The sequence below is a fragment of the Branchiostoma belcheri genome, unplaced genomic scaffold (genome assembly GCF_001625305.1).
Source record: "Branchiostoma belcheri isolate BF01 breed outbred unplaced genomic scaffold, Haploidv18h27 scaffold30, whole genome shotgun sequence".
NCBI lineage: Eukaryota > Metazoa > Chordata > Leptocardii > Amphioxiformes > Branchiostomatidae > Branchiostoma > Branchiostoma belcheri.
In genome coordinates, this window is record NW_017803910.1 from 2105615 (window position 1) to 2119923 (window position 14309).

Consider the following 14309-nt stretch of genomic DNA (forward strand, 5'->3'; position numbering starts at 1 on the left):
GTTGATAATGCTTCTGTAGTTTGTGCTGTACTTGCCTCAGTTCTCTCGGCTGTTGTTCTAAATAGTTCTGTAGTTTGGGTTGCTGTACTTGCCTCAGTTGTCTCAGCTGTTGTTCTAAATAGTTCTGTAGTTTGGGTTGCTGTACTTGCCTCAGTTCTCTCGGCTGTTGTTCTAAATAGTTCTGTAGTTTGGGTTGCTGTACTTGCCTCAGTTGTCTCAGCTGTTGTTCTAAATAGTTCTGTAGTTTGGGTTGCTGTACTTGCCTCAGTTCTCTCGGCTGTTGTTCTAAATAGTTTTGTAGTTTGGGTTGCTGTACTTGCCTCAGTTGTCTCAGCTGTTGTTATTTCTGTAGTTTGTGCTGTACTTGCCTCAGTTCTCTCGACTGTTGTTATTTTTGTAGTTTGTTCTGTACTTTCCTCGGTTGCTCCAGCTATAGTTTCTGTAGTTTGTGCTGTACTTGCCTCAGTTGTCCCAGCTGTTGTTCTAAATAGTTCTGTAGTTTGTGCTGTACTTGCCTCAGTTGTCAAGGCTGTTCTAAATAGTTCTGTAGTTTGGGTTGCTGTACTTGCCTCAGTTGTCCCAGCTGTTGTTATTAGTTCTGTAGTTTGTGCTGTACTTGCTGCAGTTGTCTCAGCTGTTGTTATTTCTGTAGTTTGTGCTGTACTTGCCTCAGTTGTTTCAGCTGTTGTTACCTCAGCAGTTTGAGCTGTGCTTTCCTCAGTTATATCAGCTGTTGCTATTTCTGTAGTTTGTTCTGTGCTTGCCTCGGTTGTCCCAGCTGTTGTTACCTCAATAGTTTGAGCTGTACTTTCCCCAGTTGTCTCAGCTGTTGCTATTTCTGTAGTTTGTGCTGTACTTGCCGCAGTTGTCACAGATGTTATGATTTCTGTAGTTTGTGCTGTACTTGCCGAAGTTGTCCTTAGTTCTGTTGTTTGAGCTGTAATTTTTGTAGTTTGTTCTGAACTTGCCTCAGTTGCCCCAGTTGTTGTTATTTGTATAGTTTGAGATGTACTTGCCGCAGCTGTCCCGGTTGTCCTCAGTTCTGTAGTTTCAGCTGCTGTTATTTCTGTTATTTGAGTTGTACTTGCCTCAGTTGTCTCAGTCGTTGTTATTTTTGTAGTTTCTTCTGCTATAGTTGTCTCGGGGACCTCAGTTGTTGCAATAGTTGTTGTTTCTATTGCAATTTCTGTCGTTTGAGCTGTACTTCCCTCAGTTGTCCCAGGTGTTGCTATTTCTGTAGTTTGAGCTGTACTTGCTGCAGCTGTCCCAACTGTTGTTATTTTTGTTGTTTCTTCTACTATAGTTGTATCAGAGGCCTCAGTTGTTGCAATTGTTGTTGTTTCTGCTGCTATTTCTGTCGTTTGAGCTGTACTTGCCTCAGTTGTTGCTATTTCTGTAGTTTGTACTGTAATGTCTGTCGTTTGAGCTGTACTTGCCTCAGTTGTCCCAACAGTTTTCATTTCTGTAGTTTCTTCTACTATTGTTGTCTCAGGGGCCTCAGTTGTTGCAATAGTTGTTGTTTCTATTGCAATTTCTGTCGTTTGAGCTGTACTTCCCTCAGTTGTCCCAGATGTTGCTATTTCTGTAGTTTGAGATGTACTTGCTGCAGTTGTTTCAGATGTTGTTATTTCTGTGGTTTCTTCTAAAATAGTTGTTTCAGGGACCTCGGTTGTTGCAAAGCTCGTTGTTTCTATTGTAGTTTCTGTAGTTTGAGCTGTACTTGCTGCAGTTGTTTCAACTGTCGTTATTTCCGTAGTTTCTTCTACTATAGTTGTCTCAAGGGCCTCAGTTGTTGCAATAGTTGTTGTTTCTATTGCAATTTCTGTCGTTTGAGCTGTACTTGCCTCAGTTGTTGCTATTTCTGTAGTTTGTACTGTACTTGCTGCAGTTGTACCAGATGTTGTTATTTCCGTGGTTTCTTCTACTATGGTTGTCTCAAGGGCCTCGGTTGTTGCAATGTTCGTTGTTTCTATTGCAATTTCTGTCGTTTGTGCTGTACTTGCCTCAGTTGTTTCAGATGTTGTTATTTCTGTGGTTTCTTCTATAATAGTTGTTTCAGGGACCTCGATTGTTGCAAAGTTCGTTGTTTCTATTGTAGTTTCTGTAGTTTGAGCTGTACTTGCTGCAGCTGTCCCAACTGTTGTTATTTTTGTTGTTTCTTCTACTATAGTTGTCTCAGAGGCCTCAGTTGTTGCAATTGTTGTTGTTTCTGCTGCTATTTCTGTCGTTTGAGCTGTACTTGCCTCAGTTGTTGCAATTTCTGTAGTTTGTACTGTAATGTCTGTCGTTTGAGCTGTACTTGCCTCAGTTGTCCCAACTGTTTTCATTTCTGTAGTTTCCTCTACTATTTTTGTCTTAGGGACCTCAGTTGTTGCAATAGTTGTTGTTTCTATTGCAATTTCTGTCGTTTGAGCTGTACTTCCCTCAGTTGTCCCAGATGTTGCTATTTCTGTAGTTTGAGATGTACTTGCTGCAGTTGTTTCAGATGTTGTTATTTCTGTGGTTTCTTCTATAATGGTTGTTTCAGGGACCTCGGTTGTTGCAAAGTTCGTTGTTTCTATTGTAGTTTCTGTAGTTTGAGCTGTACTTGCTGCAGCTGTCCCAACTGTTGTTATTTCCGTAGTTTCTTCTACTATAGTTGTCGCAGAGGCCTCAGTTGTTGCAATTGTTGTAGTTTCTGCTGCTATTTCTGTCGTTTGAGCTGTACTTGCCTCAGTTGTCTCAGTCGTTGTTATTTCTGTAGTTTCTTCTGCAATAGTTGTCTCGGCGACCTCAGTTGTTGCAATAGTAGTTGTTTCTATTGCAATTTCTGTCGTTTGAGCTGTACTTGCCTCAGTTGTCCCAACTGTTTTCATTTCTGTAGTTTCTTCTACTATTGTTGTCTCGGGAACCTCAGTTGTTGCAATAGTTGTTGTTTCTATTGCAATTTCTGTCGTTTGAGCTGTACTTCCCTCAGTTGTCCCAGATGTTGCTATTTCTGTAGTTTGAGATGTACTTGCTGCAGTTGTTTCAGATGTTGTTATTTCTGTGGTTTCTTCTATAATAGTTGTTTCAGGGACCTCGGTTGTTGCAAAGTTCGTTGTTTCTATTGTAGTTTCTGTAGTTTGAGCTGTACTTGCTGCAGCTGTCCCAGCTGTTGTTATTTTTGTTGTTTCTTCTACTATAGTTGTCTCAGAGGCCTCAGTTGTTGCAATTGTTGTTGTTTCTGCTGCTATTTCTGTCGTTTGAGCTGTACTTGCCTCAGTTGTTGCTATTTCTGTAGTTTGTACTGTAATGTCTGTCGTTTGAGCTGTACTTGCCTCAGTTGTCCCAACAGTTTTCATTTCTGTAGTTTCTTCTACTATTGTTGTCTCAGGGGGCCTCAGTTGTTGCAATAGTTGTTGTTTCTATTGCAATTTCTGTCGTTTGAGCTGTACTTCCCTCAGTTGTCCCAGATGTTGCTATTTCTGTAGTTTGAGATGTACTTGCTGCAGTTGTTTCAGATGTTGTTATTTCTGTGGTTTCTTCTATAATAGTTGTTTCAGGGACCTCGGTTGTTGCAAAGTTCGTTGTTTCTATTGTAGTTTCTGTAGTTTGAGCTGTACTTGCCTCAGTTGTCCCAGTTGTTGCTATTTCTGTACTTGCTGCAGTTGTGCCAGATGTTGTTAGTCCTGTGGTTTCCGCTGTAACAGCTGTGAATGCTGTTGTACTCATTCCCTCCGTTTCTGTTATTAAAGCTGTAGTTGCTGTTGTACCCATTTCCTCCGTTTCAGTGGTTACATCTGTAGATGCTGTTGTACCCATTCCCTCCGTTTCAGTGGCTACAGCTGTAGACGCTGTTGTGGTCATTGCTTCAGTTTCTGTTTCTGATGTTACAGCTGTAGACGCTGTTGTACCCATTCCCTCCGTTTCAGTGGTAACAGCTGTAGACCCTGTTGTGGTCATTGCTTCAGTTTCTGTTTCTGAGGTTACATCTGTAAACGCTGTTGTAACCATTCCCTCCGTTTCAGTGGTAACAGCTGTAGACGCTGTTGTGGTCATTGCTTCAGTTTCTGTTTCCGTGGTTACAGCTGTAAATACTGTTGTACCAATTCCCTCTGTTTCTGTTGTTAAAGCTGTAGTTGCTGTTGTACCTATTCTCTCTGTTTCAGTGGTTACATCTGTAGACGCTGTTGTGGTCATTCCCTCCGTTTTTGTGATTACATCTGTAAATGCTGTTGTACCCATTCCCTCCGTTTCAGAGGTTACATCTGTAGATGCTGTTGTACCCATTCCCTCCGTTTCTGTGGTTACAGCTGTTGATGCTGCTGTACCTATTCCCTCTGTTTCAGTGGTTACATCTGTAGACCCTGTTGTGGTCATTGCCTCAGTTTCTGTTTCTGAGGTTACAGCTGTAAATGCTGTTGTACCCATTCCCTCAGTTTCTGTGGTTACATCTGTAGATGTTGTTGTACCCATTCCCTCTGTTTTTGTGGTTACAGCTGTAGAAGGTGTTGTGGTCACAGCTTCAGTTTCTGTTTCTGAGATTACAGTTGTAAATGCTGTTGTACCCATTCCCTCCGTTTCTGTTGTTAAAGCTGTAGTTGCTGTAGTACCCATTCCCTCCGTTTCTGTGGTTACAGCTGTTGATGCTGTTGTATCCTTTCCCTCAGTTTCAGTGGTTACATCTGTAGACGCTGTTGTGGTCATTCCCTCCGTTTCTGTGATTACATCTGTAGACGCTGTTGTACCCATTCCCTCCGTTTCTGAGGTTACAGCTGTAGATGCTGTTGTACCCATTCTCTCTGTTTCAGAGGTTACATCTGTAGACGCTGTTGTACCCATTCCCTCAGTTTCTGTGGTTACAGCTGTAGATGCTGTTGTGGCCATTCCCTCAGTTTCAGTCGTTACATCTGTAGACGCTGTTGTGGCCATTGCTTCAGTTTCTGTTACTAATGTTACAGCTGTAGATGCAGTTGTACCCATTCCCTCAGTTTTTGAGGTTACAGCTGTAGATGCTGCTGTACCCATTCCCTCCGTTTCAGAGGTTACAGCTGTAGATGCTGTTGTAACCATTCCCTCAGTTTCTGAGGTTATAATTGTGGATGCCTCAGTAGATACGGCTGGTGTATCAACTGTTGTAGTCATTGCCGTTGTTTCCTGGGTAACAACTTCAGTCAAGGTCGTTACATCGGTTGCTGTAGCTATTTTCTCTGTTGTTAAATTTGTTACAGCTCTTGATGTCACAGTAGGGACGTTTGTGGTACCTATTTCTGTGACGCTTTCTGTGGTTAGTTGATCAGAGTTTGTAGTTGCTGTGTTAACAGTTGTTAACATGTCCGTTGCTGTTGTCTCCGGCGCAGAGGTTTGAGATGTTCCCGGTGTGGTACCATTAGTTTGCCCTGCAACTGTAAGTTGTATAATTTTCTCAAACTCGGCTGGCATATTATCATAGTAGTCTCCACCAGACTCCTTTGCAGGCTGAATAAATATTAGAAATTGGCCTAAAATCAATGTAGCTAGCCAATGGAACTTAGTCGTCGATGCAGGCAAATTGGACCCTCTATGGCCGGCTTAGTCCCTTGGCCATCTACATTGATTTTTAGGCCGATTTCTACTACTAGTATTTATTCGGTCTACAAAGGAGTCTGATGGAGAATATTATCATACGCTATTACACCAAAAGCTAAAACTTGGCTTTTAGTAAATCCTGCTTCTGCTGTCTCCGTTTTAGAGTCTTATGCCTTTCATGTCTAAGCAAGGACGTACCAATGATCAGAGTGTTGGGGTGTAACAGGTTACCTGCCTATATGTGGTTTAAGCTTATTGTCTCACAGTGTTATAACTTCATATGCATGTTTTTTGCCCGAGGGCCACAAAGCCACAAGGCCCCCGACTGAGTACCACTTTGGGTGGTTGGGTGACGGATACACTACCATATGAGTGAAAATCAAGCAGATGTCAGGAGGGAAAGACTGGCCGGGTGAAACAAGAGGTGACGCAACTCTTAACCGCACGTAAGTGCTAACAAACTATTACAGAATATCTCTTCTCCGTTAGGAAGAGCTCGTGATACATTACAATTGTGTATCCAGTCTTATTAGCACTAGTCCTTATAACCTATGCAAGTCATTCCACGAAGGTGGTCGATTATTTAAGTCACACACCGTCATCACACTAACGTCACACAACCAGCTAATCCAACACTGGCCCCTGGCCAGCTTGTTGAAAAGCATTTATTGTTTCGTCAGTTCCGTCAACGTCTCTTTTCCTACAATACTAAACTTGGAACAGGTGTTAAGTATCCGTGCGTCGATGTGTGCTTACTGTGTAACCGTTAAGTAGGGATTATTGACTCTGACTGTGAACAAAAGGTGTGCCTGTAAAGGTTGTGTGAGTTGTAACGTGGTTCGACCGGTTTTTACGTGACAGGGGATAAGGCGAGTCACGGCTGGACTGTCACCGTATGTTTGTTGCCCGGCGGACAGTTTCAGTGGCGTCATGTTTCACCTCACCTCCTCACCTATTCATTTACCCCTGTGGGGGTCGTTGAGGCACCATGAAGAGGCCATTATTTTTTTCTTTAACTCTGTTCTCTGTTACTCTTAGTGTTTCATCTTTCCAACCTCTAAATACTTCCCGGTGGTTTGAAATCTCGGAAAGTGTTTTCTACCAAGGCCTATAATTTACTGCTTCAATAGACACAATACACACCATGTCCCGAGAACCAAAGAAAAATCCTCACATTGTCAACTATATGGCCAAGTCGAATTATGCTTGCGTCAATGGGGTAAATTTTCGGCACCGAGCAGAAGCGGTCGCTCGCCATGGCCAGGTGGTCGGTTTGAAGAGTGTTCACCAGCGCATGAATATGTTTGACTGTAATTATTATTCCAACCCAAGTGAGTGGATATAGGTTAGCGAGAAAGGATTCGTACCCTGCCACATGTATGAAGTGTTCAGTAGCAGGTTTTTAGGCTGATCATTTCCACCATATATAAGATAAACGACATTAAAAGGTAAAAAAAAAACTCATGACTAGTTAATAATAGGGGTCTCTATCAAGATAATGAAAATACGGAATTCGAATACCCTTGGTAGCCTCCGCCTGGCGTTCCTAAGGGGCTACGGATCACAGAATATTCGGCGAAAAAAGGAAGTCTTCTTAGAATAATTGGCCAGGAGAGTCAATACTCGGAAAGATTCATTTTCACCCCTCAGAGGCACGGGCGAATAAACTCTGTGTTGGCCCTAACTCCCCTATGGTGGCCATTTATTTTTCATTCAGAACAACAGTGATAAATACAAATGAAAGGACGCGATCAAGTTAGGCACAACTTATATTTTTGCAACCACTTTTACAATGAAAAATAAAGGTATTCTACAAGGCGTTTGGAAAAGTGTGGATACATAAGAGACTAGTTGAAGCGTGAGTCAAACCTCCCATCCCAGAAGAAAGAAAAATGAAGGCAAAACAGGACACATATAGCTAAATGACCAATTTTTCTCCCTAGGGAGACGAAATAGTTCCCTATTTCGCTAAACTTTCCTGTTTTAGAACCCGTGATGTAAGTCACGGGTAACTAGGTAAGACGACACAGGTCATTAGGGAGGATGTTTGCCAAACTAATCTGAAGCGGAAAAATCCTACCCGCAGAATCGAGAGGGTGAAGCAAATAAAGTGCTATTCACCACTGTGACCATTGGTACACAGACTCCAGCGCATTAGTCTACGTGAATTTGATGAATGATATTTGACATTACTATATCTGTTTAAAAATAGAAATATTTTCCTGTGTACCTACACACTCTGTCTTGAACGTCGCAACCCTGAGTCCTTGATTTTTTAAAACTCAGTCTTAAAGACGCTGCTCTTTTAACTTTCACTTTTGACTGGTTAAAATATAATAGATTTTACCACTTGATTGATTGGCGTAATATTTTGTAAATTCTGTTTAGTCAGCTGACTGCCATTGTCAGATGTGTGAGTGCTCAATAAACCAATCACCATCAGTCTAGTACTGGTTGTGACAGCATTGAGTGTGTTGTAGCTTATTTGCACGCAGGTTACATGGCCGGTAGAAACAGGACTCGGGAGATTTCAAACACTGGGACGTACTTAGAGGCGCTAAACGTGACACCGAGCCACCAACTCAGCACATTCTCACAAAGCACAATACCCAAGATTTCATTCATATACAAATAACAGAATCAAAAGAGAGGATACAAACACATATTTAGATAGACGATGCCTGAAAATGAAACCCTTTGCAGAAGACTTTCACGCCTAGCAACAGTAGACAACAACTTATATTCATCAATGGTAGTTAAGGTAATTAGAGGCAGTTAAGTGCGGTGTTATGTTTTGTAAACAATACCGAACTTTATAATGGTAGCAAATAAAGTGATTTTGAACTTAATGATGGTAGTAAATGAAATTACTGTACTTGGCCTTTATTTACGACCATTGTAAAGGCATGTACTGTTTGCATATTAAACATTATCCCACTTTAGTGGCATTTCTAAGATTCGCAAAGCCAACTTTTCGTGCAGTCAAACCTCTGGTTCTGAAAAAATCTGTATTTGACATAATATAAACGACACATCTTCCCAAAACCTACGCCTAAACTTAGTTTCCTACCTTCTTCTTACCTATACATACTATAGCCCCACAAGTAATGTTGTCTGTGCCCCCTTTCTTTCTTCCCAGGGGACACTGCGAAAACTGAACCATGCGAGGGTATTCAATGGAACTAATTACACTTTCATTAACTACCTTTCATACCCCACATACTGGCACAACGTACTTTAATACAATCGCTACTTCCTGCTGACGCCGAACAAACCAGTCTATTTACAAATACAATACGCCCTTTCTGGGGTACGATAGAAAAGAGTTTACTAGTATGTCTGCGTTTTTTTTTTGGGGGGGGGGTTGAAAACACTTCGTAGATCAACTACAGAAAAGCACAGGGTATGCTGACATTGATTATCGTCAGCCAGTAATTGCATTAAGTCATAATCCTCAGTCAGTGACGCTTACTAGGATTAGCAGGTACTTCTAACTTTTTCAAGTCGTATTTTAGCTTTCTCGGTTAGGCTGAACGACGTTGCACGAGTGTACTTTTATTATAGTGTAACAAAGCTAAGGTTACGCAATCTATAAAATGTTTCTTGGTTTGAGCGTGGGTAAAGGCAACTCAACATAGGAAGAATATATAATTTTTATCACTCAAAGCTCCTGTATCAGGTACATGTTATTATATTAAACAAAAGTCAGAACACCAAATAGGGGAGTGTGCGTTGGTGGTCACAAGAGAAAATATCACAGCCATATGTAAATTTTACTACATTTAAGATTTAGACTTAACTTTCCATGCACCCTTTCCTTTGGGTGTGGCACATGACAAGCCGTTTGCAAGGTATGGAAAGTCCGAACTTAGAAAAGGAAGTTTGCTTAACGTGCAGTAACTAAGCCCCTCCGATTCCTAAAATGAAAACAAAACTCACCTAAAGCCTTCTGTTCTTGTGAGAAGAAAAATCCCAATAGAATCAGGTAGTAGATCGGCCATTTTCCGCCGACGTTTCCTTGAGTTCGCAGCAGTATCTGTCCTGTTTGTGAGCCCCCCATTTTTACCGGGCTCGGGAGTTGACTATCTATCCACAGGAAACACGTCTAGTTTCACCCAACGAGGTAACAAAATCCTAGTTTCAATGCCTCTTGTTGCCGAGAGTCCGTAGTGGTGGTTTCTTGTGCCGCTGTCGGTAAGGGACGTCCTCTCTCTCTGTTACAGTCTGGACATGAACGCTCGCGCACTTGTAAATAGGGATAGTTCTGCGCCCGACTAGGAGATAGACCAGTTCTAATCCCACCTGTCTACTCCTCATGCAGGTCTGTACGGACCACGCCCAGCCCACGGCCGTGTGTAGGTTCTACGGTCTAGTGGGGACGCATAGATCTATGGGTAATGTTGCCCTTTCTCTCAATGAGTAAATGTCATTGACCTGTGGTCTTCTTGTAAGTTACAGATGCGGCTTTGTTACACTAGGTAGAAACAGGTGGTGGGGAGGGGGGCTTAAATTGTCTTAGATGTAAAGGTAAAGGTAGTCCCGTAGACTTTTGAACACCGTAGGGGCAGTGATGTGTTAATCCATGTCTAGGGCACGGTATTGGATGGCGGGGCCCATCCTTCTCTTTCCACCGCCTTTTACCTCCCCAACCGAAGTTAGGTACCTATTTTCCACTCGAGTGGAGGAAAGTCATGTAACGTGCCAAGGGTATGATCAGTGACATGTCAGGATTCGAACCGAGGATCCCTGTGTCCAGAGCCAAACACCCTGCCGTTACGCCACATGACCCCACTTCTTAGATGTAAAATGAATCTTCCCTTTTTGCTATACTGACCCTTCTTTCGAGCTCTTAATTTGATTTGCATTATGAGTAGTGTATTGGATACATTCCTCAACTGACCCACATCTTTTGCGCCGTAATCATTCCTGTGTAAAGCCCCGGCCCTGCCGCACACTCACGAATTTGTCCTCCCGAACACAAGACGAACTCCCCCCGACCATGGTTAAGGGTAGGTCGGACCAAAGTCGGGTAGGCCGGCTCGTGTTCGGCAAGGTCGACTGCTGTTCGTCTGCACCAGCCGAGTGTTTGAAAAGGTTTAAAACCCTCGAGGATTGGTCTGCAGGTTTGGCCATGGTTGGTCGGTGATCGGCTGTAAGTCAGCAGGACACCGGCCAACTATTCCGGAGTAAGTCGGTAGTGTTTGTGGCGTGTTAGGGGGTCAAATTTGACTCAAATTCGTTTCGATTCGTATAGAAAGGTAGGCGTGGACTGCTCCCGAACTTCGGCCAACCTTGGTCGGCTGGTGTTCGGGGTAATGTCGGGAAAAGGTCCTGAATGTGTGACAGGATCTTAAGACATCTCGAGTTGCACGGTTGGTTACCGTTTAGAACTTTTATTCAGCCTGTCGCATTTGATTTGCATTGTAATATTTCACTCCAAACCAAAGGTACCGAATTATAGTTGTGAACAATAGGCGCAGACGATAACACTATCTACTTGGATTCAAGTCTACATGTACGCCAATGCTATTCATGTGCTTAATAAGCCTCAGTCTGTTTTTCTCAAAACATATGTTGCTATTGACTCGTGTCTTTATGAGTTATGCCATTATGGGCGGCGGCATTCTTTCACGTACTATAGCCAACCTCTGAATTTCGATAACTGAACATAAATAAATAAAAATACTTGCAGTGAATGTCAGGAGCCTTACGCAGAGTATACTGTGTACCCTCCCGTGCAAAAACAACAAAATTAGCCTCCTTCGCAGATTTTATTGGTGGCGTAATTTTTTTCTGGGAGCGACGCGAGTTTTGTTGGGCGGTGAAAAACTCTCTCCCTGGCAAACTCCCTCGGTGACAAAACCGTCCCTGCGCGATATAAGTCGCGTCGCTCCCCGAAAAAAATTAATGCCGCCACCCCACAAGTCTGCGAAGGGGGCTAAAAAAGCATTCACTATTTATATCTTCGGAACATACACTGCTCAGAGTGCACTTCAAGGGAGTCTACAGTACAAGCCGTTTAGCAGTAACAACTTTGTATTCAGGATACCTCGTACATTCGCATACCGTGTAAAAACATGCACCATTTAACAATTTTCTACAACTCACAATGCACTTGAAGTCTACTGTACACTTAGCCGGTTGGCAGGAACAACTTTGCGTCCGTCCTGCCAACAGTGACAACATACACCTTCCTTGTGCTGTGCGGACAGGTCCTCGGGACTGAACAAAGAACAGAGAGAGTGTCGCATTATACGGACATGTTTGTCGAGCTAACTAACGCTTGCGTTTGCGTCCATTACTCAGAGTATGGCTATGTCCGGTAGGGTTGGGCTATGTATGTTATATATTGTCAGCATAAGGTACATGTAACATTACAGGCGACTATGGCGGTTTTCTCATAGTTCAGATTCTGTGGCGGACGTGGAATGCTACAATCAACAGGATACAGTGACTCTAATTATTGTTTATAGGAAGGCTGCATAATACCACGGGTCTGTAAAATTTTTTATGTAAAACATACATACAGATTTTGTCCACTGCGACTAGACAATACAACAGATTTACAATGTACGACCGCTTGAAGTTGAATGACAGAGAACTAAAATGGCAACACAAATTAACATGGATCGCACGTTTTCTGTCTACTGTGACTATAAAGTACAACAGAGTTACGACAGACCCAAACTCTGTATCTGTATCTGTATCTGTATAGCCGGTATAACCGCCTTTCGGCGTAACACACCAGCTTCGCAGGCACGCGGCGCGGCGGCAGCTGGCTATATTACACCGATCGACTTGTTACACCTAACCCTTGAACTTCTAGCTCTAGACATTGTTTAAAGCTATCTATTGACAGTGCCCCTACTGTACTTGGTGACAGTGAGTTCCACTCTGCGATAGTTCTAGGAAAGAATGAATTCTTGAACACCTCAATCCTTGGTTGATAACTCTGGTACTTGAATGCGTGGCTATTTCTTGTTCTCTTCTGTGCTGGTATTAGGTACTTAGTAGTTGGGACATCCACCAGTTTATTAGTCATTTTGTACATCATGCATAGTCTAGACATTTTTCTTCTGTCTTCAAGTGAGGTTGACTGTAGGTTTCTTTTCATTTCCGTGACACTAGCACCTCTTACATAGTTGTTCATACAGAATCTTGCAGCTTGATTCTGTACCCTTTCCAATTTGTCTTTGTCTTTCTTTGTATATGGATCCCATACTGTCGCAGCGTATTCTAGGTTCGGTCTTACAAGTGACGTGTATGCAAGTGATTTTACTGAATGGCCTTGAACTAAAGTGACAACACAAACACTCGAAAATAAAAGAGTAGGGGTCATTCCCGGTGTGAGTGGTTCAAAACTTTCCACCTAAGGTCGTATTGAGGTCACATGAGTTAGCAATAAGCTGCAAAGTGCAAGGAGAGAGTAGCTGGCCCACCCAATAACAACAAAACCAAACTTAACGTCGATTGCACATTTTCAGTGGTTTGTGCTAAAGAATGGTTTATTCATTTCTATTAAAAAATGACAGCCCACTTGCAGCCTAAGGGGCGAATTTTCAGGCTTGTTTACGTAAACAATTTACAAATTTCAAGCGACTCACTGATGCATGATAGGATTAAAAAGATCAACTTATTTTTCCCGATACACACATATCAACGTTCGAATAACAATACTTTCAATTGAAATCTGGTTACTAGTATTTTCAATCACCGTTTCCGCGTGACCTAGGTATTAGGTACATACGCACACAGCGGCATTATAAGATTAAAAGATCAACTTATTTTCCCATATATACTGGTCAACTTTCAGTCAACAATACTTCAGTTAAACCTAGTAATTACTAGTATTTTCGAGCACCGTTTCCGTGTTCTCTGAGGTACTTGGTACATGCACACACCGACTTAATCCCCACCAAAGGCTACCTGAGCGGTCTACTGGTCTCATCTAGGGCAACACCCAGCTATAACAAAGGCTACAAATCCCGGGACCGGGGTTACGCCCATCCACTACAAGGGGCCCGACACACCGGGGCACGTCAGGCTTCCAACAGTCCATGGTGTTGCGTAGAGACTGACCTGGGAAGCTTTCGCCAGCTATGTAAGACATGCCTCTGTGCATTACAAGTAGGCGGTCGACATGCCTGGTCGCGCTACTTACTATTTGCCAACAAACAAACATTTAATCACTGCATGTAACTTTTTTGTCATGACAAAGAAGCTCAAATTACATGGCAATGTCCTTTCGAGGACTTTGTTTTTGACCTGTGATAGGTAGAAAGGGATTATCCTGGTTACCAAACCTATTTGCGGAGAGGCTGTAGGACTCGGGAGCTATCATAGGTTTGGTAACCAGGCTAGAAAGAGATTATTTCAAATATTTGAACAAGTGTCAGGATCCCACTCAACTCCATCTAGCTGTTCATCTGTACTACATTATTTTTTAACCAACATGCCACAGGTTCTCAAAGTACATTTTGTGAAAATGAACAAAAATATGAAAAGCTATGAAGATGACCCTCATAACACATAAGTCTTGCAATAGGTGCACTGAACCTGAACCATTTATTGAAACTGGCAAAGTTTAACTTGAGTAGGACAGTTAGTGGACGTTTTTCTGTCACACATTCACACAGATTTGGCTGAAGTTCGGGAGCTGTCTGCCCAAATTTAGGCCACGCCTACCCTTCTATACGACTCAAGTCTAATTTGAGTTAAATTTGAGTCAAATTTGACTGCTAACCACGCCCTGATCTACTCCCGAACATCAGCCAACCATG

General features: G+C 42.5%; 2 protein-coding genes across 2 annotated transcripts in view; both read right to left on the reverse strand.

Moving 5' to 3' along the window:
- The window catches only part of LOC109474124 (mucin-17-like), a 7092-nt gene extending 3756 nt beyond the window's left edge, over nucleotides 1-3336 (reverse strand). Inside the window, exon 1 of the mRNA XM_019774331.1 lies at nucleotides 837-3336. Within this exon, the coding sequence (XP_019629890.1) occupies nucleotides 837-3323 (2487 nt within the window). The 5' untranslated portion in view covers nucleotides 3324-3336. The remainder of the gene's footprint in view (nucleotides 1-836) is intronic.
- Nucleotides 3336-5362, reverse strand: LOC109474165 (mucin-22-like). Its single transcript, XM_019774414.1, has one exon. The coding sequence runs from the start codon at nucleotides 5293-5295 to the stop codon at nucleotides 3352-3354; it is 1944 nt and encodes a 647-aa protein (XP_019629973.1). The 5' UTR covers nucleotides 5296-5362; the 3' UTR covers nucleotides 3336-3351.
- Nucleotides 5363-14309: the final 8947 nt, after the last annotated feature.